At 36.7% G+C, this 25,533-nt stretch overlaps 1 protein-coding gene across 2 annotated transcripts in view; it reads right to left on the bottom strand.

Moving 5' to 3' along the window:
- The window catches only part of khdrbs3 (KH domain containing, RNA binding, signal transduction associated 3), a 217,158-nt gene extending 192,882 nt beyond the window's left edge, over window positions 1-24,276 (bottom strand). For both annotated transcript variants that reach the window (XR_003675116.1, XM_028461744.1), the window contains exon 1: window positions 23,934-24,276. Coding sequence is in view for 1 of the 2 variants with exons in the window: in XM_028461744.1 (XP_028317545.1) it covers window positions 23,934-24,024 (91 nt within the window). In the remaining variant the exon portion in view is untranslated. The remainder of the gene's footprint in view (window positions 1-23,933) is intronic.
- Window positions 24,277-25,533: the final 1,257 nt, after the last annotated feature.

Consider the following 25,533-nt stretch of genomic DNA (forward strand, 5'->3'; position numbering starts at 1 on the left):
TGTAAATTAGTTTAAATCAGTGGTTCTTAACTTTTTTTAGCTCAAGTACCACCTTTCTCTTATTTCTGAACCCAAGTAACCCCTTAGTCCGACAACAACATTTTGCTTAGAAAACTGTGAAAAGACAACTATAGAGCATAATGATGAAATAAATGAGTGATAACACATTTTAAAGAAGTTTTTTAAATAAACTAGCACAGTGACCGTCGGAAGTATGTATTCATGTGGGAGCATAAGGGGTATATTTGTGGGTGCAAAATGTGGGTGCAATTTTCCTGGTTTAATTTTATGGGACAACATGTGCATGACTTCATCATCATGTTTATATTTTTTTGTTTGGTGTATTTTTCTGTAACGTATGTTTTTTGGAGTCATGTGTATATTTCTGTTGTCTTTTTGTGCATAAATGATTGCTGTTTTTTTATTTTATTTTTTTGTAATGTATGTTTTTTTGGAGTCGTGTATTTTTGTATAACTATTGTTTTTGTTGCTATTGTAGTGTGATTCAGGAGTAATTTTGTGTATTTTTTGTATAAATATTTCGTTTTGTGCATTTTGAGCCATTTTCATATTTTTGTTGTATTTTTCTGTAAATGTATGTTTTTTTTAAGTCGAGTACAATGCCCGTCGGAAGTATGTATTTACTGTATATAGTGGGAGCTTAAGAAGAGTTGTTAATTATGGGCATAATAATAACAACATTCTCTGTAGCATTATAAAGGGGTATATTTGCATGTACAAAATAAAATAGCGTGTGCAATTTCCCTGGTTTAATTCTATGAGACATGCGCATGATAAATGTGTTGTTTTTTGTTTTTTTTGGGGTTTTTTTAAGTCATTTTTATATTTTTTTCGTTTGGTGTATTTTTCTGTAATGTACAGTGCCCGTTGGAAGTATGCATTCATGTGGGATTATAAGTATTTAGTTTAGTGTATTTTGAGTCATTTTCATGTTTTTGTTGTCGTTAGGTGTATTTTTCTGTAGTATATGTTTTTTGGAGTCATTTTGTGTGTTTTTGGAGCCTTTTTGTATCATTTTCTGCATTTCTATTGTCATTTTGTGTACTTCCTGAATAAATATTGTTTAGTAGTGTGATTCTGGAGTCATTTTGTATCTTTTTTTAGTGGCGTTTTTTTGCATTTCTGTTGTCTTTTGTGTAATTTTTGTATAAATATTTAGTTTTGTGTATTTTGAGTTATTTTCATATTTTTTGTTGTTTAGTGTGTGTGCCTGCCTAACTTTCACTAAACGTATCTATTTTCAGTAGTTAGGTGTAGTGGCAGGTGTGTCGTGAGTGAAGCGGCAGTAATCATCAGGCGGGCTTCACTATGTAGCACTGTTTACTGATCTGACTCAACACTACAGTCACTACCACCCAATGGACGAGTGTCGTTACACAGACTGTAACCGGACTAAATAGTGGTCCGTTACACACACGTAGACGGTGATCGATAGAGAAGCGCACCTGATCGGTGTGTGTGTGTGTGTGTGTGTGAGTCTCTACCTTGGACTCTAATCTCCTACCTTGGTTCTCTCTCACACACGCACACTGCTGAGAAATGTGCAGCTTTCAACACAGCAGCCATTGCCGTCAATAACTTCCGGGTGAGGTCTGTCCGATCTAAATAGTGAACAGTCAAACTAACATGAAAATAAACTTTTTGAAATGTCATCACCAAATAAAGAACAGTAAAAAAGTATTTTTCCTCAAAAGAGAAAAGAGAAATCCACGGGAGCTCATGCACGGACCGGAAGTGAGCTGTGTAGTGAAATAGATATAGATGGTGCGCTAGCGCCCCCTCACACCCTGAGGTCAAAAGCTGAATAGGCTTCATTTCGGGGCCGTCCAGAAGTGAAATAAAATTCAAATAAACATTTTGAAATGACTAAATTACTCCAAAATAACAGATACACACACTTGGGGTATTTGGAACCCATTGACCGAGTTAGAGGTCGAACTCGCACCGCGTCGAGGAGATAATTGCTCCACACACACACACGCACACAGAGGTCCCTTGAATTATAGTATAGATGGAAAGAAACAGTATTTAGTGCAGTGGTTCCCAACCTTTGACATTTTGATATCAAAGATTTCTGCTGAACCCAAACAACAATCTTTTCTAGAATTAGTTTTTGATCAGGTTTGAGCTCCGATATTTTACTGCATTTTAGTTTAACTATATTCACTAATTGAAAGTATAGAAAAACAGGTGTTGAAGATTGTGCGTCTGGGGTGCATCGCGCGGGCGGCATCAAGGAAAGGCGATCTGGCACGCTCTGGGGTGCCTGGTCGGTGCGCCTGGGGGCCGGCGGGGCAGCTTGCAGCATCCCCTTGGTGCCCTCGGCGACTATGGGCGTGGTTGTCGTCCCTGGGGGCGCTGCTCTCGGTGCTGCTTCCATTCCGGGTCCTTCTGGCCTGGGGTCCGGACCCTGCTGGCTTTGGGCCCACCGGCGGGCGCCCGCCGGCTGCCCGTTCCGTGCGGCTCTGGCCGTCTGCTGGGCGGGGGCCTTGGCTCCTCTGCTGGGGTCTCGGGCGGGGGGCTCTCTGGGCCCTTCCCTCGGGGGGTTGGGTGCTCGGGTGTGGGTGGGTGGGGGGGGGGGGGGGGGGGGGCTGGATGCTGGCGGGGGGCCTTGGGGTTGGGGGTTGGGGTCGGTGGGGGGATGCGCTGGGTGCTCGGCTGCTTGGGGCTTCCTCGGATGTGTGTGTGGGGGGCGGTGGCTGCCTCTCGGCCTGGGATCTTGGGGGCATCTGGGGGGTTGCTTGGCCGCGGGGGGTTGCTTGGGGCTCCCTGGCCTCCGCTCTTTCTGCTGGCCTGGCTGCATCTGTGGGCCCAGGGCAGTTCCTGGGCTTGCAGTAGCGTTTTTTTTTTTTGCACATATACTGGTATACGATGCACTGGCACGCCTTGGGATGTGGGATAAAACTCATACTGGGCTTAACCTTAGACACATTAATCCCAAATACCTGCTTTAGGTACTACCACTCACTCATTCCCCCTGTTCACAGCCACCACCATTATAGCTAAGCTTCACACTTGTCACCATACTGGGTGGATTACACAACATAATAGGCACAATATATTCTACAACCTCACATCTCACCCTCACTGCAAAACAGTCTATTCTTCCCCACCTTTTCTGTTTCCTACTTTGAGTCTCTCCTCCCTGCTCTTTTTCCCCTCCCCTTCCCCCTCCCCCTCCACTTAGGTGTAACACTGCTCTCCCTTTTTATATCCTCCCTATAATAAAAGATTTCTTACCCTTCCTTAGGAAGGGCTGGTGATGGTCACAATTAAGCAATAAAATAAATCAATGTATTTTATTGCAATGACAAAATATGCATTGCTGTCTCATAATGATTGCACTTCCTGTGGTGTTGAGCATGTGCAGACAAGTAAAAAAAAAATAAATAAAATTTAAAAAAAAAGAGTAAAACAAGTTTTTCCCTGGAACTGACATTGATGTTTTCATTAATTGTAACTATTAGGGAATTTGGAGGATTACTTGTTTGTTTGGTTAGCCATTTGATTCTGTACTCTGGTTTGTCTTTTTGTGCAAATCCTACAATTAGGTTGTATTTTGAGTTGGTTCATTTGTTTGGTGTTTTTCTCTGTAGGTATACGAGGTTTGCATATTTAAAGTGTAACTAAACCCTCAGGTTCTGCCTGACGTGTACTAGGCTGGAAATACAAATAAATGACTTGATCATGGGAGTTACTCCTGAGCAGTTAAGACACACCTAGTCATTCTCTGACCACAAACCACAGCGGAACACATACGAGCACACGCAATCCTGATGTTACACTCACCCACGCACACACAGCCATCTAGACACACATACATACAAGGGAGACAGACATGGTGACAAGGGGTTCCATAGTGCACACACGCAGAGACAGACAGGTATACACACACGATGTGGCTGTACATAATACACACAACTTGATTAATCAGAATCTTCTCTTTATAGAAGCACAGGGACACAGCAATATTCCGATTTTCCAAATCTTTGCTTCAAGACATTGTCATTTATTGAAGTTTTTTTTTTTTTTACTTGAATATCCCTAATATAGGTGCAGGCGAGTTTCTAGCTGAATAATACAGTACATAACTAACAAAGAAGTAAAGACGAGCGTCCGAGTCAAACTTGAACAAGCATCTAAATGGTCAAAATCCTTTCTCACACTTGTTGTGAAAGTTGTACAGCTCAATTTGACCTGGTTTAAGACCTGATCAATTGTTTGCAGTTACCACTAGCTGTAGTTATACTAGACCCTGATTAAAGGTTCTGTATAAAATCCCCTACCGTACACGCACGTAGGCCTTGCAAAAATCAGCTACCCGCCTGATTACAGGTAGTCAGCTGGGGCTGTGATTGGTCAGCTCCAAACCTCAGCCCCGGTCATTGCCTTTTTCAGTCACACTGCCATGTTTCAATTTTTTGTGTAGCGATACGAGAGTTGTTTCTACAGTGGATTGAGTCAAAGAGAGAACCTGAAACGGACTAAAAGTGCCAGAGTTTTATTATTTCTTTTCATGGCTGCAGCACGTGAAGCACTGCCAAACGAGGTTTACATGGAAAACAGGTGTATTCGGCTTTAGGTAATTCTGCTTTAGGTATGAGTGTTGGGAAAGCTCTGATTGGACAGGGGGAGAACGTGACGTATCACGTCTATTGGGAACACCATACATGAGAACTGTTTTCAACTTTATTTTGATTGTAGTTTTGAAGCAGCAGCTCAACAATAACACACTTTGGTTCACGAAGCGGAAGAGATATGAACTAATCACCGGTAAATAAAGCCCAGTAAAACTTCAAAAAACAATCACCAGGAATAAATATTTGCTCCCTGGTAGGGCTGGGCGATATATCGAATATACTCGATATATCGCAGCTTGTAGTCTGTGCGGTGTTGAAAATGACCATACCGTTAAACTCGCGGACTTTTTTTTTTTTTTTTTTTGATTTTTTTTTTTTTTTTTTTTGAAATGTCATCTTAATGACAACATGCACAAAAGGGCACTATTTGTTTTAAAATATTGTAGTGGCATTATGTACAAAAAGTGCACTTTAATTTTGTGTTTTGAAATGTCATGTGAGTTGCATCCTGCACTAATGTCTTGTTTTGAAATGTCTCTGTGACAATTTTGCACAGAACGTGCACGTTCTGTTGACAATTTTATATTTGAGCCACTCACTGTTTAATAAATACAGTTATGTCAACTTTGACTTAGTTGTGATATCCCCTTTTTTGCATGAAAGTTTAAAATTGGCATATATTAATGCAGTATGATCAAGAATGTTTTAATGTAGACATATAGAATCATCATACTGGTGTGATTTTGTGCATCAAAGTGTTAATTCAAGGGTAATGCAAAATATCGAGATATATATCGTGTATCGTGACATGGCCTAAAAATATTGCGGTATTTATAAAAGGCCATATCGCCCAGCCCTACTCCCTGGTAGAGATAGTAGCTCTAACAACCGGTACAATGATAAACTTGATGACATCACAGCCTGTGCAGCAGTATGGGGACTTAGTATCATCTGTCCGATGAAGCCTGCTCCGTTTGCTGATCTTCGTGTGTGTGTAATAAGTCCATGTGTCCGTGTTAATTTCTGCACTTTTATGCCTATTATTACTGCTATAACAAAGAAAATCATCGTCATCGCCGCAAGTCGCACATGCGCAAAAAGATACAAATTAACTTAAAGCCGTTTTAACCAAGTGAAGTGTTTACAAGAAAGAGGAAAAATCTAATCGGAATTAAAAACGGAATATACCAGCCACCTAATTCCGAATTAAATTTAATTCAGAATTAAATTAGCATTAGGAATTATGTGTTTACAAGGTCAGGTTAAAGAGGAATTAACTTGTATTCCGCTTTAAAGAGGAATTCACCTCCGGCGTGACTGTTAAACAGAGCAGTCGAAAGTCCGCTCGATACACTTTTATACTTTGTTTACGAGTTACCTATGTTTATATTGAAAAATAAAGTGCATGTTTTGAAACTGTTGTTTTAATGTCCAACAAAACACAGTAAGTAATAATCCAAAAATAAATTACATTTTAAGTTGCTCAAAAAACATAAAACATATTTTTCTGTGTCCGTCAGGTAAACAAGGGCTTTTTAATGCTCATTTGTAACAACAACACACAGCCACTAAATCTGGTAGCCCTTTGGAGGATTTGTTAGCTTTGAAGTTGCTCGCCGTTTCAGAAAGGTTTTACTTCATATATACCTTTTTTTAATGATTATGTTGGAAGTTCATATGATGGGAAGGAAAGTGAACGAGAAACAAATAAATAGAGGAAGGTCTGCTGGTGTTTTGACTGCAGAGAACGTCCATATTTTTAAAAACAGGCTCAAGACCCAACTTTTCAAATTAGCTTTTAACTAATTATTTATTCATTTTAGCATTGTTGTCTTTCATGTTTTGTTTTTTTTGTTATCTGTTGTTTTTATAGTTTTAGGATTGTTATCTTTTGTGTTGTTTTTATAGTTTTAGCATTGTTATCTTTTACGTTGTTTTTATAGTTTTAGGGTTGTTGTCTTTTATGTTGTTTTTATAGTTTTAGGGTTGTTGTCTTTTATGTTGTTTTTATAGTTTTAGGGTTGTTGTCTTTTATGTTGTTTTTATAGTTTTAGGATTGTTGTCTTTTATGTTGTTTTTATAGTTTAAGATTGTTATCTTTTGTTGTTTTTATAGTTTTAGGATTGTTATCTTTTATGTTGTTTTTATAGTTTTAGGATTGTTATCTTTCATGTTGTTTTTATAGTTTTAGGATTGTTATCTTTTGTTGTTTTTATAGTTTTAGGATTGTTATCTTTTGTTGTTTTTATAGTTTTAGGATTGTTATCTTTTATGTTGTTTTTATAGTTTTAGGATTGTTATCTTTTATGTTGTTTTTATAGTTTTAGGATTGTTGTCTTTCATGTTGTTTTTATAGTTTTAGGATTGTTATCTTTTGTTGTGTTTATAGTTTTAGGATTGTTATCTTTTGTTGTTTTTATAGTTTGAGGATTGTTATCTTTCATGTTGTTTTTATAGTTTTAGGATTGTTATCTTTTATATTGTTTTTATAGTTTAAGGATTGTTATCTTTTATTTGTTTTGTAGGTTTAGGATTGTTATCTTTTATATTGTTTTTATAGTTTAAGGATTGTTATCTTTTATTTGTTTTGTAGGTTTAGGATTGTTATCTTTTGTTGTTTTTAAAGTTTTAGGATTGTTATCTAAGCGCAGAGTTCACTTCATGTTTATTCACTAATGCCAGACACCACTGTGATTATTAAACATTCATGTTCACCATCACCAAAAAAAAAAAAAAAACTGCTTTCTGCTTCTTTTCTGTTATGACAAAGATGAGAGTGAGATTTATTACGAAGGATCAGAATAAGATGAATGTCTTTGGTGGTTAGCTGTAAAAGAACAATAGCTTTCAGGCACCATTTGCTTCTTTCAAACGATGCTTCATAAAATAGAGTCTCTCTCAGACAATTTGCATTTTTCATAATTGGATTTCAGCTGTAACAAAGTCTCTTCTTCATTGTTCCTAAACAGATTGGCTTAAACATTATGACTGTCTGTTTTTGTGTTTTTAGGATGTCGAGTCTCTATTGATCAAATTTGGTTTGTTCATAAAATCATTTAGAAGCTTGATTAGATTAAGCTCTGGGGAATATGGAGGCCAGGCTAAACCGTCGTTGTGAGGCCAGGTCGTTGTGTCGCTCATATTATTTCTCAACAATTCTTCTCGGAGGTAGGGTGCGTTATCCTGCTGGAAGTCAACTCTGCTATCAGCGTGCATCTTAGCATTTACAGGATAACGGAAAACAGACGTAAATCTCAGAATTAAGTTCCTGAAGCGGAAATAGCAATATGACAGAAAATACCCTCACACACGTTTTGTGAGAATATCACACACCACATAAAACTGCTGATTAAATGCGTAGTGAGTGTTTAGATGAGATAAGTCAAATTTTCTGCAAAATCCTACTTGATAAAAATTTCACAAAACCATCACAATCCATCTCATGAGATTTGGGGTGATTTGAGCGTACTGTTGTTCTGAACTTCTGAGCCAAAGAGAAAAAATTAAGTCATTTTTAAGAAAGAATTAATCACTAGTAAGGCTGAACGATTTATTGCATTTCTGATATTATCGCTATATCATAAAACTAAGTAAAAAAAAGGCTGCAATTTATTTATTTATTTTTTTCTTGTCCTGTCTTGTACTGTCCTGTTAAGTTCAGAGAGTATTTAAGAAGTGCAGTCCGCATGTTTACATGTTTCGTGAAACGTGAAGTTGATATGTTGAAGAGGTAAAGTCTCTTGTTTGATTTATTGTTGTAATCTGATCTTAAGTTTAATCTTAACGTGGATTTTATAGGGCCCTACATCCAAGCTTGAGTGACATGCTCAAAAGGATATTTATCATTAGGTGGTCCCATATTCTTATTGTTGTATGGGTGGCATGATTCCAGATCTGTAAGTTTGAGAAACAGAGCATTAAAGATAGGAAGGCGTGTCAAACTGCGAAAAAATCTACTTTTGGTTTTTCTACAATTCTACAATTTCATTTAGCAGATGTTTTTATCCAAAACAACGTACAACATTAGCAGTTAGGGTGACATGCTCAACATCCCACAGTGATGGACTAGATTGGATCAGAACCGATGACCTTCTGATTACAAGCCCGCTTCCTTAAAGCTGCAGTATGTAGAATTGTGAGACTTTGATACATAACAACAACAACAACAACAACAACAACATGCTCGGTTGGAGAGAGGTTGGAGAGGGCGTTAAGAGAGAGGTCATTTAGGTTAGAGAGGGACCGGAGAGGGTCCCATTCCTCTCTCAAACACTCCCTCTATGTCTGCTTCTTTCCTTGTGTGTTTGCTCCTGTACTCCTTCTGGCTTTTGTCTTGCAGGTCCGTGGGATCCTTAGTGTGGAGTTACAGAGTCTCAGCGGCTCTGTCTCCACCCTCTCCTCTGCACACACCCAACACAGCATAACGTGGATGGCTGTTCATCATAGGAATGGGATCCACACAAGGTTCCTGCTGCTTAACAGAAGGTTTTCCTTGCCGCCATGATGAATTCATGTTGGGTGTGGGATACATATGTATGTGTATATACGTATATATGCATATGTGTGTATCCATAAAATGAAGAGTCCGTCCTTAAGACTGCTCTACTGTAAAGTGCCTTGAGATACCATTGGTTATGATTTGGCGCTATACAAATAAAGATTGATTGATTGATTGATTGATTGATTGATTGAACAACAATGCATCAATTATATATAGTGCTTTTTTGGACACTCAAAGTCGCTTTACAGAATTAAGGGATTATTCTTTCACGCCACACTTAGTGGTGGTAAACTACTATTGTAGCCACAGCTGCCCTGGGGCAGACTGACGGAAGCAAGGCTGCCAAAGTGCACCATCAGCCCCTCTGACCACCACCAACACTCACTCACACACTACATTCATACTAGGCAATGTGGGTGAAGTGCCTTGCCCAAGGACACAATGACATATACCACTGGGGTGACTGCCACCCTCAAATTACAAGAAGGTGCAGGTAATTATATGTCTTAAGTAATGCTTGCATTTGTTTTATATGCAATTAAACTGAAAAGCTTATGATTTTAGACCCATATTTAAAGGTGTATCTTCCTTAATTATGAATAAAAGTATTAAACCTGACCAATAGTTACTCTTTGATACATCCTCTGTGTTTTTTTCCTTTAAAGTAAACTTTGGTTTTGGCCGCTTTTATCACCAGATAAAACGGGCTGACCTACACAGGTCAGCCCGTGTAGTGGGCGGAAGTACCTGTATATCTGTAAATAGGGGAAGTGTGGCAGCAGTGGTTAAAAGCAGTCGGGGCATGCGGTGCACGGCACGTCAAAAAGCAAAAACCAGAACTAGTGTCTAAAAAATGATGCATCGACTCATCTCATTCATCTCATTTTCACCAAACTCATCCAAAGCGTCAACAGCATCAGGTTTACAGAGACAGTATATGGTGGACGCACTTCTAGGACCGTCGAGAGGTCCCGCTGCGCGTTCCGCGCCGCATATTGCGGCGCATCAACCAATCAGAATCTTTCCCCAACTGTGACAAATTCAGAATAATGAAAAAAAAAAAACACTAACTGGAGACAGATGGACAGGCGCTCTTCTGCTGGAATAGAGCGCCTGTAGTTGGTGTCCTAGTAGGAGATGCGAGCGCCGATGCAGGTCAGCAGGTCGAGACGGAAGTAGCGCTGAAAGCGACTCTCGTCCGTGCACAGCTCTGGTGAATCCAGACACGGCGCCGAGGCACAAATAAAGCCAAGCCACTCTCTCAATAATGTAGAGCTGATGAACGGGTGTCGGAGGGGGCGTGTTCAGCAAGGAATTCCAAACTTTATTGTCCATTCACCACACTTCTCTATAGCCCTTTAACGTCACAGTGGGTTAGGGTCACACCAAAATGCATATGACCGGAAACACTATGTTCCACACCACTTCACAGTCACTGGGTGAAATATGAACACAACTGATCGCCCATCGTATCATCCATCGTATGAACACCACCGGCAACAGAGAAGCCCCTCCCCTAAACGCGCTCACTTCCCAACATGTTTGGATGCACGTCCAGAGAGTCATTGACGCTGGTGATAAGCATCTGATTCACTGAGCACAAGCGTAGACCTACGGGAGTGAGGCACAATTTCGACGCTCGAAACGCGTTTGGTGTGAACGTAGCATAATCGTTTCAGGTTGAGGGTTCAGCACTTTTCTCATGCAGGCAAAGGTGCTTGAGCACCACTAGGGCTCTTTCTGTGCACATGCCTGTCACAGATATACTACAAACAGCTGTTTCCATTTAGGACAAATATCTTTAATAAGTGAGGACTAAGGAGGTGAGGGATATAAAATGTCCGAAACTGCAAACTCTGTTTAAAAAAACTCAATCTCTGGTTCTTAATCTTATGTATTTTTTTCCCATAATTCAGGAAAGTTTTGAGAGAAGCTCTAAAAGATAATCATTGAGCAAACATTATTTACCAAGAGTGTAGGAGATTTACACCATCTGCTTGTAAAGCAACAGGCTCAGACAGACGCTCTGCCAGCAAAGAGCCACGAGGTCCCCGGGCTTATCTCAGTAAAGGTGTGCTGCTGCTCCTCAGTGCCAGCGAGGTGGAACGATAAACATAATTAAATTGAGTTGGATTACACAAAATGGATGGGATGAGTGGGGAAGGGGGAGTAGCTAATCCAGTGCAATCATCTCTGTAAAGCTGCCAAACACACAAAACAACATCAATAAAGAAGAAGGGAAAGGAACGAAAGTTTAGAGGAGAGTGTGTGGGGGGGGGGGCTTAGAGGGAAGGCAAGGTACCAAAGTCAAATGTAATGCAAAATCAAGCTTAAGAAATTTGCAAATTGTTAAATGGTTAACCTTAAAAAGTACAATTATCAATAAATAGCTATTTGCAAGACAAAAGCTCCATAGTCACACATTATTGTGATAATGTCGTATGATACGATAAATCGTAAAAACTGAGGATGTAAAGGTTCTAATCATAATATGGTACAAAATTTAAATTTCTACTTATTCTTTTATTTTATTTATCTATTGCGAAAGAACGAATACAAAACTGGATGAAAACGAAAATGAATAAATACATCTCAACAGAAATCTCTATGGAATAAAAAAAAAAAAGGAAATCTCAATATATGGTAATTGTGAGCAAATTTATTTATTTATTTTTTTTGAAACATGAAAAGGTTCAGGAAAGGCATAAATGTCAATATTGACATTGTTTGAAAAACTTTATGTAGAAAATACAAAATTAACGCTGGAAACAATTCCAATTGTGCAAGATTGATCAGCAAGTTTTCTTTGCATAAAATAGAAAAGTTGGCATTGGGTAGTTTTTTTTTTTTTTTTTAATTTAAAAATGGCTTTTCTCGGCAACAACGAATCATGATACAAATCGAATTGTTGTTAAAACTAATCATTACACACCTAAAAAAATGTATGAATGATCTCCAGCAGGGTTCCTACAGCTTTAGTCAAAGACTTTTTATTGCCATTTGAAATTCAATTTAAAACCAACTTCATAGTAAACAACATAATTGGGGATTTCCCCAATTATGTTGTTTACTATGAAGTTGGTTTTGCTACATCAATTACATAAGGTTAGGGTAATTTTTTTCTTGTGTCTACTAATGCAGATGTGCAACTGGCAGCCGCAAAAGTAGACACACAAAAATACACAAAACGACAGTAAAATACACAAAACAACAGTAAAATACACAATATAACAGTAAAATACACAATATAACAGTAAAATACACAAAACAACGATAAAATACACAAAACGACAGTAAAATACACAAAACAACAGTAAAATACACAATATAACAGTAAAATACACAAAACAATGGTAAAATACACAAAACGACAGTAAAATACACAAAATGACAGTAAAATACAGAAAATGACAATAAAATATACAATATAACAGGAAAAAACACAGAAATCTGTAAAACAACAATAAAACTACAAAAATAATAAAAACCATTAAGAAAAGCCAATTAGAAAAATCTTTGTTGGACAGGCAATTACACAATTTGCAATTTACATTTTTGAAATGTGACTAATTACAATCATAAAATTCTACTTATGTGTTAAAATGTAAGACTTTGGAAAAATTGATTTAAGACATTTAATGACAATTAAGGCCTTATTCTTTGATTCATGAATTTAATGCCTTTTAAGATTTTTTAAGGATCTGCGGGAACCTTGTCCAGAAAAATCCTACAGCAAATACATTTTTGTTCGTGTGATGTTCTCCATGTCCAGTAAAATGAAAGATATCCACGATGCCAGTTTGATATCTAAAAAATCTGAGAAACTGCATCTGCTGAAAACAATAGACTTTGCTTGTGAGATTACTGAAATAGACCGTGTTCCCTAACCCTGGCGATCAACCCTCAGGGTTAGGGAGCACATTCTGCTCCCAGATCTTCATCTCAGGTAAATAGAGTGATCACAAGTCCATGTTTAGTGCAAATAATATTTGTAAACCAAGAAATCCAAGTACAATATCTATAAAGCCGAGAAATTGAAGTATTGCATCAAGAAAGTATTCAGATTAGCAGATACAGAACATGGAAAGATGAAAAAAATCATGGCATCCCTACTCCTATTGTACAGTACATACTTTTACATATTCAAATCTTAACTAGAACTCACCACTGCCAAACGTATGAACATTTGTCATGGCTCTCTCTGGCATCTAGACGACAGCTTCACTGGCTATTATTTATATTTAAATGTATTAATTTAAGTTTTCCTGATTATTTAAAACAATATATAATTCCTTTCAGATCGTCATACAGTTTGCGTCATGCTGATCAACCATATCTTGTAGTCCCTAGAGTCAAAAAAGTAGTCGGTAAATTTTCATTCAAATATAAAGCTTCATTTGACTGGAACATTCTCCCATTATCGATCCGCTCTCTAACCTCTGTGTCTCCGTTTAAAAATGCTCTTATCCTCCATCTCCAGAATATCTGTCAGTGTTTTTGATTATAGGCTATGTAACCTAAACCTTTTTTATTCATTTAATCTAATGAAAGTTTTTACTATCATTAGATAGCTACTATTAATGATATCACTATTATTACTTATTTATTTTTGTATAAAATATTTACTGTTTTGAGCAACTGTTAAATGTATACTGTGTGTGTGTGGGTGTGTATGTGTGTGTGTTTATCTATATTTTGTTGTATTTATTATTTTTGAAATATTGAATTTTTGTATTGTCTGCTCTGTTGTATCTGTCATTTTATGTAAGTTGAGGACCCCCTCGAAAACGAGATGTTCCATCTCAAGGGGCATATCCTCCAATAAATAAATAAATAAATAAATAAATTCATATCTCCATGTCTTTTTTTGTTTTGTTTTTTTTTCTCAAAATAGTGATAAACAATATAAATCTTGATGTTTTATAACTCAAAAAAGTCTGACCAGAAAGACAATTCTGTAGTAAAATTTGGTGAAGCAAAAAGCCACACAGACACATTTATTAAAAAACAGCTGCACAATATGTGTGTATGTTTTCTACAAAAAAGGACAGCATGTGTGAGTGAGTTCTGTAGTGTGGCTTGTTTAGGGGTAGGTCTGGGTTAGGATGCACTCAGAGGAGAGTCAAACTCATTTTAGTTCAGGGGCCAAATACGGAACAGCTTCATATCAAGTGAGCCACAGACTTTAAGCAGGAAAGTGAGTCATTTCATCCTTATTGTGCCCTAGTTTGCACTCCTACGTATACATAAAATACAAAATAAGTAAGAAACCGACAAGATACAAGCAATGGGTGACAGGTATCAATCCCAACAGGATCTTCACTTAAAATTTCCATTTAATTAAGAACAATATTACGTAATAATTTACGGAAAATGTCCGGATTTTGTACAAATGTTAAGTTTTTTTCAACTTGTTTAACATGAAAAATGACTGCAATCATGCGATATAAGCCTGGGGGTAAAACTGTGAGCCCCTGTATATATTGTTGAGTCTCATTTCCACAATGATTGATGTTTTCTCTGTCATTTTTACTTTTTCCTGCAGGCCGAATTGGATGCTGGCCTTGTGGGGCCTTGAGTTTGACACGTGTGATCTACGGTAACTGTGCTTTTCATGCTGTTCTAAGATGTAGCAAAAGCAGCGACTCCTATAATGAGTATTTTTATAGAAAATAAGCTAAAAATTAAAAATATTTCGATATAGGCGATATTGTAACTTTCTATTGCACCGAAGGGGAAAACTCAATATATCTTAAATCTTGATATATTGCCCAGGCCTAGTCTGAACCCATAACAACTGAATGTAGTTCTGATAGAAAGACAAAGCTGTTGTTGTGCAGACGAGAAGGCCATCATTAAAAAGTACCTCTATTAGCTCGCTTTAGCAGGGAGTTAGCAACAACACCTCTAAATGAGCTCCTTACCAAAGAGCTGGAATATCACCTTTCAACATACTCCTGCCTAAACAAGTGCACCTTGCATTATTAAAGCCCCCTGACTGGCTGCTTTAATCCAATCTCCTCTTTCTAGATAGCTGTCTTGCAAGAAAGCTCAAGGCAGTTCTTCACTAATGTACAGTATGTACGCAGGTAGAGGGAGGTGTGGTAAAAAATGCATTTGTAATATCAACGTCACATTTAGAACACAGCATTATATTCAACATGAGAAATGTGACAGTCTTGGCATTACATCAACAATCCGTACCTGGGGCAAGCCTTTACACCACTGTGGTGACTGAATATAGTGATAGAGTGCAGTGGTAAAAATGCATGGACAATTATTACGGTAGGTGGACTGAAAATGATAAGAACCGGGCAGAAAATAGGATCAGGCAGGTCTCTGTGTTACTGAATGAAAAAGCAGATGGTTCTGAATACTTAAAAAATCACTGAAGAACTGATACTCATTGTCTTTAATAGGACAGTATTTCACAACCAGGGTTGGGGTCAATTACATTTTTCAGTTACAATTACATTTTCAATTATCCATGCTCAATTACAATTCAATCCCAACTACAGATGACCAGCATTTTTTTTTCCAATTACAATTAAATTAGAATACGTTTTTATAATCAGAAAGTCAATTACAATTACATTCTCAATTACTGCATTTATATTACAATTAATCACAATTACTGAGCCTGAAATAAACAACCTGATAAAAGTTAACTTTCCTCTTGTGTTAGCTTTCTGTTAGCATCTCTTATGATAACGGGTCCTAAATCAGCTGTAAAATACACTAAATTATCTACGATCTAATTTATTTCCTACGTATCTATTGGTTACCTTGTTAGGTTTTCTCAACCATTAGTCAGCGCTAGCTTTGAATGATTTGGTGGATTGATGAGAGCTGTGAGCTGTAATTATTTCCAATGAGTTGCATTTCATGAAAGCACTCTGTTAAAGAGTATTTATTCAGTTAACAGTTGGTGTATTTTACATTTTTTGGTATAATTTTTTATTTAAAGCTTCAATTTGCACTGTAAACTGTTGTTTTTGAAAGTAGTGGAAAAGAAATACAGAATTTTTCTTAACATGATGAATAATTGATTATTATATTATATATAATCGTGATCACAATATTGATACAAATTAATCGTGATTCTAATTTTTGGCCATAATCGTGCAGCCCTAACGTGGCTCATTTGTGACTGATGCATAGTTAACTTTTAACGGCTGAGGTCAGTCCATAGCCTGGGTTTTGATCCCAGGATTCCAGTGGGAGCTTTAGCTAAAGCCAGGAACAGAGCAGTGCAAACACGGATCCACCACAGCACCACTTGTCTGAATGTAAAGTGGGCTTCTTGGGCTCCCCTGCTCTGCTCTCATACAGTTCACTTGTAAGTTCGCCACATCTGAATGAATAAATAAACCTGCAGGTCAAATCAGCAGTCAGCCCTCAGCCTCAGACACACTCGCAGCTGCAGCCCCAGCAAACCTGGCTGTGTGGCTCAGATCATTATCACTACAAAGCTCTGTTTCCCCGAACAAAACGATATCTCTGTCTTTGATCCAATGCCAGAGCTTATTTCTGTTCACTTCTGGGCATTCTGACCCAGGAACTGCTCTCATTCGAGACTAAATTCGAGCCAAGCTAAAAATACCATTTTTTGTGTTGATGAGAAAGAAAATGTGTGAATTACAAAGTCAAAGTCAAGGTTACTTTTCCCTCCACACCTGTTCAATTCATGCTGTGTGGAGTCTTAGTTATTTTATTTAGGGTTTTTAGGCCAGGCTAGCGGACTCAAAACGCCACTCTTCTTCTTCTTCTTCTTCTTCTTCTTCTTCTTCTTCTTCTTCTTCTTCTTCTTCTTCTTCTTGTGTACACTAGTTGAAATTGCTACTCTTCTGTTATTCGTGAACGGATCGGGCTGAAATTTGGAAGCTATAATCTATGGATAAATACACATCGACGCTTGAAGCCCGATTTTTGATTTACCAAATATTCGGTGCATCTCTAGAAAATAAGCTATGAAAAAAAAAATATATATATATATACTGTATATAGGCAATATTGTAATTTTCTTTATCATCAAAATAGAAAACACGAAATATCTTGAATCCCGATATATCGCCCAGCCTTAATGTGTTCTCTTGTTTTCCTTTGATAAGAAAAACACAGTTCTAGTTAAAATTCTGTTATTAATTTTATTAAAGCTATTCAAAATGGGTTAGCTAGCAACTGCTCAACTAACCGTTGTTTTAATAGCAAGGTAAGGTACATTGTTTTCCATTGTGAAGTGGTCCCTTTAGATAAATGATTGTCTCCATTAATTAATAAAATAATTTTATTTTTCTGATATCGTCATTAGGAAAAGCTCTGCCAATTATAAAGCATGCTAGCTACCAACTAATTATTGATTTAAATGACAGGTAAGGTATTATTATAGGCACATTGTTTTCTGTTGTATGCAATAGCTACTATTAGCCGTTACAATCAAAAAAAAAAAAAAAATTAAGCTTTGGGAAAACAATTATTCTGCATGCAACATTTAGCATCCATTAGTGTTGCTAACTACTTTGAAGAGCAATATAGTTGTGTGACATTTAATTTGAATTTTTCTACTCCATGCGTTTTCCTACTTGCCCTCCATTAAAAAAGATGTAAAGTAGACTTCACAGCAGGGCTATTCAAACAAACAGACCACATGTGGTTTGCTGAGTGGTCCTTTAAAATAGCGATACAGTACATACTGTATAAAAAAAATAAAAGAAAACACTTAATGACTGATCAGTAATTTTGACAAAAAAATGCTGTCAGGAATTGAAAATAGACAAAGATGCAACACTGGTAACAGATGTGCTTCGTACCACATGAGATGTTAACACATTTCATTTAATTTTTCATTCATTTATTCATTTCAGCAGCATATTACAAACTTGTTTTACATAATAACAAAATTGTGCTCAAAAGGAGCAGGAACAAGTTCAAAGAACTTGTAAAAACCTGATCCCTCATCTCTCGTGCATCTAAAACATCATTTGACAAACTTTCAGCGCATACTCATGCAAACTACACATGCATAAGTCTATGCTTGTACATTATTAACAATCGTTTACGGTCGAACAATCAAAGGAAAAAGAAAAGCACAATTTAAAGTCATACAAATAACAAAACAAATATCTTACTTCCTGTCGTACAAAGTGTTCAAATAAGGATTTATCGTTTATAGTCGTACAACAGAAATACACCTTACAATTCTGAAAATCTATACAAATAGCAAAGTAATACAAGTAACACAAGCAAATATCTTTTTTTGTTTATGATTGTACAAAATGTCCCGTAAGGATTTATCGGTTGTAGTCATTGAAAAATAAAAACATGGTACAATAATTTATAATTATGAATGTTCTCCATCATATTTCCTAATGAAAATGTATTCATACATTATTTTAAAGTGTCCTAGTGTTTGGCTTCATTTAGTGTCTTTATCCAACTTATTCCACAAAGTTATTCCTACTTGGGAGATACACATACTTTTAAGAATGATGTGAACGCAATGTTTTCTCATCACAAATTCTCCTCTTAAATTGTAATTTCCTTCTCTACTTTTAAACAGTTTTTGAATGTTTACAGAGAGAAGATTATGACTTGCTTTATACATCACAAGAGTTTTAAATTTAATTTAGTCTTCAATTTTCATTATGTGAGATCACACAGTGCATTGGTATGATTCCTAAATCCTACATTATGAACAATTCTTAATGCTTTTCTTTCTGAAGTTTGTAAAGTTTACAAGTGTTAGCCCAAACCTCAATACAGTAGCTGATATAGGGGAAAATTAACAAATGATATATAATATGTAATTTAGCAGATGTCTCGATCTGGACATAACTGATAAACTCCTTGCCATTTTTGATTGTATATTTGCTATATGAGGTTTCCAGCTTCTTTAATTCTATTGAGAAAATAGTTTTATCATCAGCAAATAGTATAAATTTAAGTTTGGTAGAAATATAACAAAGATAATTTATATATAGTGAAAAACAATTTAGGACCCAGGATTGATCCTTGTGGCACACCACAGGTGATATGCTGCATTTCTGATGCGCATTCCCCTAGTATTTAGTGGTTCATCGTAACAAATGCTTTTTAAGGTCTATAAATTCTCCTACAGAGTGTAACTTATTATCTATGTTATTAGTTGTTTCCTCATATACTTCAGTTAAAGCAAAAGCAGTACATCTATTTTTTCTAAAAACCATATTGACATTCATTGAGTAATTGATGTTGTTCTATAAACTTATCAAGACGATTTAGAAAAGTTTTTCAAGGATCTTAGAGAACTGAGGTAGAATAGAAACTGGTCTATAATTTGTCACCTCACGATATCATCATTTTTAAATAGAAGCACAACTTTTGCAATTTTCATATGACCTGGGAATTGTCTCATTTGGAGAGACAAATGTGAATTATGGGCACAACAAGTTTGTGTTTTTGATTAGAGTCATATTGATTTAATTAAATTCCCTATATTTTTTGTTCTTGCACTGATTAACAATATCAATAATTTATTTTTTTGTCTGTGAGATTTATAAACAATGAGCCTTTACCTTCCAATACATTGTCTAAAACATTTACATAATCCTAATTATTAATTTTGCTTGCCATTTCAGGTCCAATATTGACAAAATAGTCATTAAATACATTTACAATGTCCTCCAGTTTGGCTTCTTTTTTTTTTCCCATTTTGCATGATATAATCCAGAATATGGTTTTTCCCAGAATTTCTTTTTGTAACCCTATTTCAAGCTGGTTTGTGTAGTATTCTTTCTTAGAGTTTCTGATTATATTAGTTAGTTTATTTTTATATCTTCTATATTTTGTTTCAGATTCTAAGGTTCTTTTTCTTAAAAATGTCTTGTACAGGGCTTTTTTTTTTTACATACATTCATTAGACCTGTTGTCATCCATGGACTCTCATTCTTTTTTACTTCCATTTTGTACATTTGAATTGGAAAAGTTTAATCATAGATAGATTTAAATATTTGTAAAAACTCATTTTATGCTTTATCTACCTCATTTTCTCCAAGAACTGTATCCAAACTTTGTCTGGATAAGTTTTGTTGTAAGGCATTCATTGAACTTTCACTCCTGGGTCTGCATTTGAACACTTTGTAAGGTACAGTTTCCAAAAAAATGTTCCTGTTTTACTTTGACTAGTGTAAAAACCGGTAAATGATGACCTATATCATTTAACAAAATCCCACTCAGATTAATGTTTTCCAACATGGTAAATATATTATCAATTATCAAAGCCGAAGTCAGTGTTATTCTTGTAGCGTAATCAGTGGATAAAATTAATTACTGAATATTGTATTCAGAAAATGTTCAGTTGGTCCATAACTCTTGTATTTCAACAAGTCAATATTAATATATCAACAAAATATAATCTCTTTAGATTGGTCAACATACATCTTTTCTATGCACTCTGTAAATACTTTTTTTTTTTGTAAATTCATTCCAGGAGCATTATATACACATGATAATATATGATAGTATATTCTTTCTTGTCTCCAAAACAATCTCCACTGTTATGCACTCCATTACATGCTCAATAGCTACAGTTTACTTTTGTTTGCATTTTTTTATTCCATAAAGAGTGCAACACCTCCACCATTTTTGTGTTCTCTATTTTTGTGAAACATTTCATAACCCTTAAGTGTTAAATTCAAATTTGAGTTACTACTTAACAAAGTGTCCGAAATTGCAATAACATTAAGAGTGAAGCAAAGGTTATCAAAATATTCCTTTATATTGTCAAAGTTGGCCTGCAGGCTTCAACTATTAAAGTCGTATAATTGACAAAGTATCTTCAACATTATTTAGTAACATTTGACTATCTTAAAAATAGTTACAGTTTTGTCTCAAATTGTTATAAAAGTGAATATCTGGATCAATGTCATTTAAAGCAGTTTGTGACTTCAGGAGTAAATGTGTTAAATTCTTGTGTTAAACATGGAATTCTCAGTGGTCTCCCATCCAACTACTAGCCAGGCCTTGACCTGTTTAGCTTCTGAGATTTAACGAGATCAGGCAATGACAGGCACTTGGACACTTTATTCATTTTTCAGTCAAAGATTGCAATGTCATTTTTATTTCCTCCAGTTCTTCCTCCATCACAGCGTTTTTATTTTTCGGCATGATCTAGAAATACGAGACCAATCAACTCCTCTCTCCTCTGGTGACCGGAGCGTGGTAACTGCGCCACGGCAGCCCCACAGCAACCGGTCCCTCTCCGTACAGTAGCCTATTGTGTTGGAGGGCTAAAACTAGCTTGCTGCTGCTAGCAGGCCTTGGTGGTTGCTAACCGCTAGTTGCTCGCAGTCCACACGCTTCCTGCCACGAACCTCACAAACCTCACGTCTCGTCTAGGAAGCCCACATTATTATGCTAATAAGGAGTTATCTTTCCAGGAAGACTGCCCGTTCTGCTTGTCCCTTATTTCGGCTGAAGAAATATTTTCCTCCGAGAAGCTGTCGACTGCATAAGTCTCATCACAGGAGCAGATATATGGTCCTTGTGGGTTCCGTGAATGGTCAGAACTTATCAAAGCAGACTGCCAGCATTCCTTAAGCTTCCAACACAATGTCCTCTCCAATTCCTTATAATTGTTCCTGAATGACAAGGGTCTCCAGTGTTTGTTTACAGTAACTCTGTGGTTCTGCATCCCCCCCTTGCCAATTTTATAATCATGTCCAGAACTCATCTGCAAGATGCCAAAAGAAGTCTTCTATTAAGCTGCATCAAGTCCCATCTGTTGTGTAAGAGAGAGATAACCGTATTTATAGTTTTGGTGTCAACGGCTGACTGTTTCTGCCAATTTTTAATGCACTGCAGTGTTTACTTCAGAAAATATCACAAGTTTATTGCAAAACTCTGACAGTGTATCAGTAAATGTTGCCCCCACTCAGAGTATGCTAAATGAACTTTACTGAACGTGCTACATCAAAAATATGTTTTGTTAAAATTGCAAAGCCTGATTGTCATGAGTCATACTCATACACCATAGTCATACATTTTTACGTCAATTTAGGTAGGATCCAATATTTGAGATAAATCCACCAAGTACAACTGCATAGAAAACACACACACTCAAATTCAGTCTGTCAAAAAGAAGTCACACAAAAGGAAAATGGAAGGAAAAAGAACGGCGTAAAACTCAGCTGCATTTCCTTCATACTAGAAATTATTTGCGGTACAGTACTGGCAGTAACCAAACATTTCCATGTTAGCTACAATTACATGAATTGATCAAAAGTAATTTCATTTTCCAACTTAAACTAAATAAACTCCTGTATGTATAATATAGGAGTTATAATACAGTACACTGTACATATTTATATGTATTTTAACATGTACTGTATGTAAGAATATGAGTTTATTCTTTTATAACATTCAATGCAAACAAAACAAAATGTTCATTTTTAAAGCCTTTAAGGAAATGACCTTTGCCGCACACACGCGCACACACACACACACACACACATGCTTTTTAAAATCAATTTTATGAAAACTGCGTTCAAAGATAATATTGAATAATCTAAATTACTGCAGTTTAATGTATAATCCTTGCATTAAATTCCAAACTACGCAACATAGTGCATTCTTGGTAGTATTGTTGTGCATGTTTTAACTGGTCTATGGAGGGCTTTCAACAAAACTGATATCAACTCCATAAAATTGCTTTTAACTTGTTATAAGGACTTCAGGTGTTTCTCAAGTGAGAATTCTGTCCTCAGACAGACTAAAATATTGTTTGATGATGAAAATCAGAGTTTGACCATCCCTTAATCTAGAGTAATGGTGACAAAAGTTAAAAAAGAAAAAAAAAATCTTTAAACACATTTTAATCTTTACACTTTAATAATTACAAAACAATATCTGAACTAGGATCACTAAATATTTGTTATCTCATCAAACTTTGGCTATGGGTAGCCTAATATTTTTTTAATGAATTGTCTGAAGTCTGTATATACAGTATATTGCCCTTGTGTGTAAATCATTTTGACCAGCCCTTTAATCATTTTATATTAATCAACAGTTCACTGATGACTTCTTTAGCAGATGCAATGAGTGCCTAAGCCTTGAGGAGCACTCTATGGTATAGGATCTATATCTAGTGATTATAGATGGTGAAGAACCTCACCCCTGAGTAGTACTTCAGAGTAGAATCACCATTAGTGCATGACTGAGTCAGATAAGTTTGAGGTGGATGGCTGTGCAGAGGACAACATTGCATCTCCCACTGCTGCTGAGGCATCATCTCTGCAACTTATTCAAAGTGTATACGTAGGTTTATATCATAAAATCATTGGATCCAGCACAGGCACGGGTGGCTTACACAGAGACAAGATTTCTGCATGAATGCAAACCAACGGATGTCAGGTGGGTTTAGAGTTCCACTTATTCAAAGAAAGGACACGGTTTGACATCTAAAGTGTTAGAAATATTGTAAACAGCGTTTACCACAAATCCAACGAATAAGGAATAAAACTGGCACCTATACCTACCAGTGATGTAGCGAATTACATTTTTTTTTTTTTTTTTTTTTTAGTGAAAAATAAATTAAAAGTTGGTCAAGCCTTATGCTGAGGGTGCAGATGTGGGCTTTACCTTCTCATGTTCACACTTTTTCTGCAACTTGCATTCAATGCAAAAAGCGAAGCGCGCTATTTCAAGTGTGACTAAACATTAAAAATGTGTCAGCATAACCAAGATCCTCATATTTATATCTCCTCGGTAGGCGGGCTGGTAGTGCCAAGCAGCCTGCAGCTCCGACACTGTTTAGTAGAGCGTGCGTGTGCCTGTGCGTGCGTGCGTGTGCGTACCTTGATCCAGGAGCCGCAGGGAGTGCTGAAAAGACGGATCCATCGTTTCCTTTTCGGCCATAAGCTCCGGTAAGTACTTCTCGTTCTCCATGTCGTCCAGGGCTTCTGGTTTCCAGGTGGATGAAGAAAACGAGTAAGAATGTTGACTTCAAACCAGTAGATAAATTACCAAACTTGCTCCAAGTTGGAAGCTTGTGGCGCAGCAACCATGCAGGGACAATGTCATTCGAGCACGCGTGCACGCACAACGAGGACTGGAAATGTAGGAAGTAGCCGGGTTTTATTGGATGTGAGAGTGATACACGCACAACGAGCCCCGCTGATCGTGTCAGCCGGCAGTGCAGCTTTGCTCTCCGGTGAACAGGGCTGTGAACAACCCTCAGTTGTACCCGCAGCACAGAAGAAACGAGGGCTGTGATTGGTCCGTGCGAGGATGGGGACGCAGAAGGGGCGGGATCAAGTGCTGTAGCTGTCCGCGGTGCTTATATTATGATCACATTTTGATTCTTCCACACTTTGGTTTTAAATACATTGGCCAGTTTAGGTGACATGACGTGATAAAAAAAAAAAAAAGAAAAAAAAAAAGAAAAGAAACAAAAAAAAAAATAGAAAAATAATTCATAAATTATTTTAGTTGCCTTGATCTATTAAACACAGTAAACATTAATTCAGTGGTTACTTCAAGTTGTTATTTAAACTCCTAACAAAATGTTGTTTTAACACGTCATCTCTCTAGTAGATTGACACTTGATACAATGTTTATTGTTTACACATTTTGCTTTACCCTATCTATTTTAGTATTTAAGAGTTTAAAATGTGATAATGAGTACACTAACACTCATTGAAAATCTAATTTAGGGGTGTCACTTTAACAAGTTAATTGTGATAAATTAATTACAGGAAAAATTAATCCACTAAAAGAATGTATCGTACGTACGTATGTACGTTAATCGCTTGTTCTCATTGCACGCGTTCCCGGTATACCTATAAATACTGATGCAGCGGCTACAACGATAGAAGCAGAGGAGTCTGAGGAGTCTTTGAGCAATTGTGCAAGAAAGAGTTTGTGGATCAGTGGAGATCTTCTATCCTGCAGCAAAGCTCTCCCACCTCAATGCTAAATATGTAGCAGCTAGCACCTCAATGTTAACTATGTAGCAGCTAGCGTGGACAGCGGCCCTTCAGACGGTACTCTAGACCGAGTGGCTAGGACAAGATGACAGGGTTCAGAGCCCAAATGAATAAATCCATGAGTGATAAATGAACAAAGTGAGTGGATAAATGATTGTAGTGTGACAGTCGACCACTATCAGTGGTAGAGGATGACTACTACTACGACTAAAAGTGAGTTAAATTTGTGATGAACAATGTTATTTTTGATGTGCTAATTTACAGCACTGTGATTGATGGGTCTGTTTTTTTTAATTCATATTATCTGAGGGAGAGAAAAAACAACAAGTTTGGTCGTCATTAATTGTGTTGCTTACTGTTTATGATGTGCTAACTTATAGCATTTCATATAAACCTGATGTTTTATTTCATTTCTATTTCCTATTATTTGAAGATTGACAAAAGTGCACATCAATATTCCCCTGATGGT

Source organism: Gouania willdenowi, chromosome 11 (assembly GCF_900634775.1).
Source record: "Gouania willdenowi chromosome 11, fGouWil2.1, whole genome shotgun sequence".
NCBI classification, from domain to species: Eukaryota; Metazoa; Chordata; class Actinopteri; order Blenniiformes; family Gobiesocidae; genus Gouania; species Gouania willdenowi.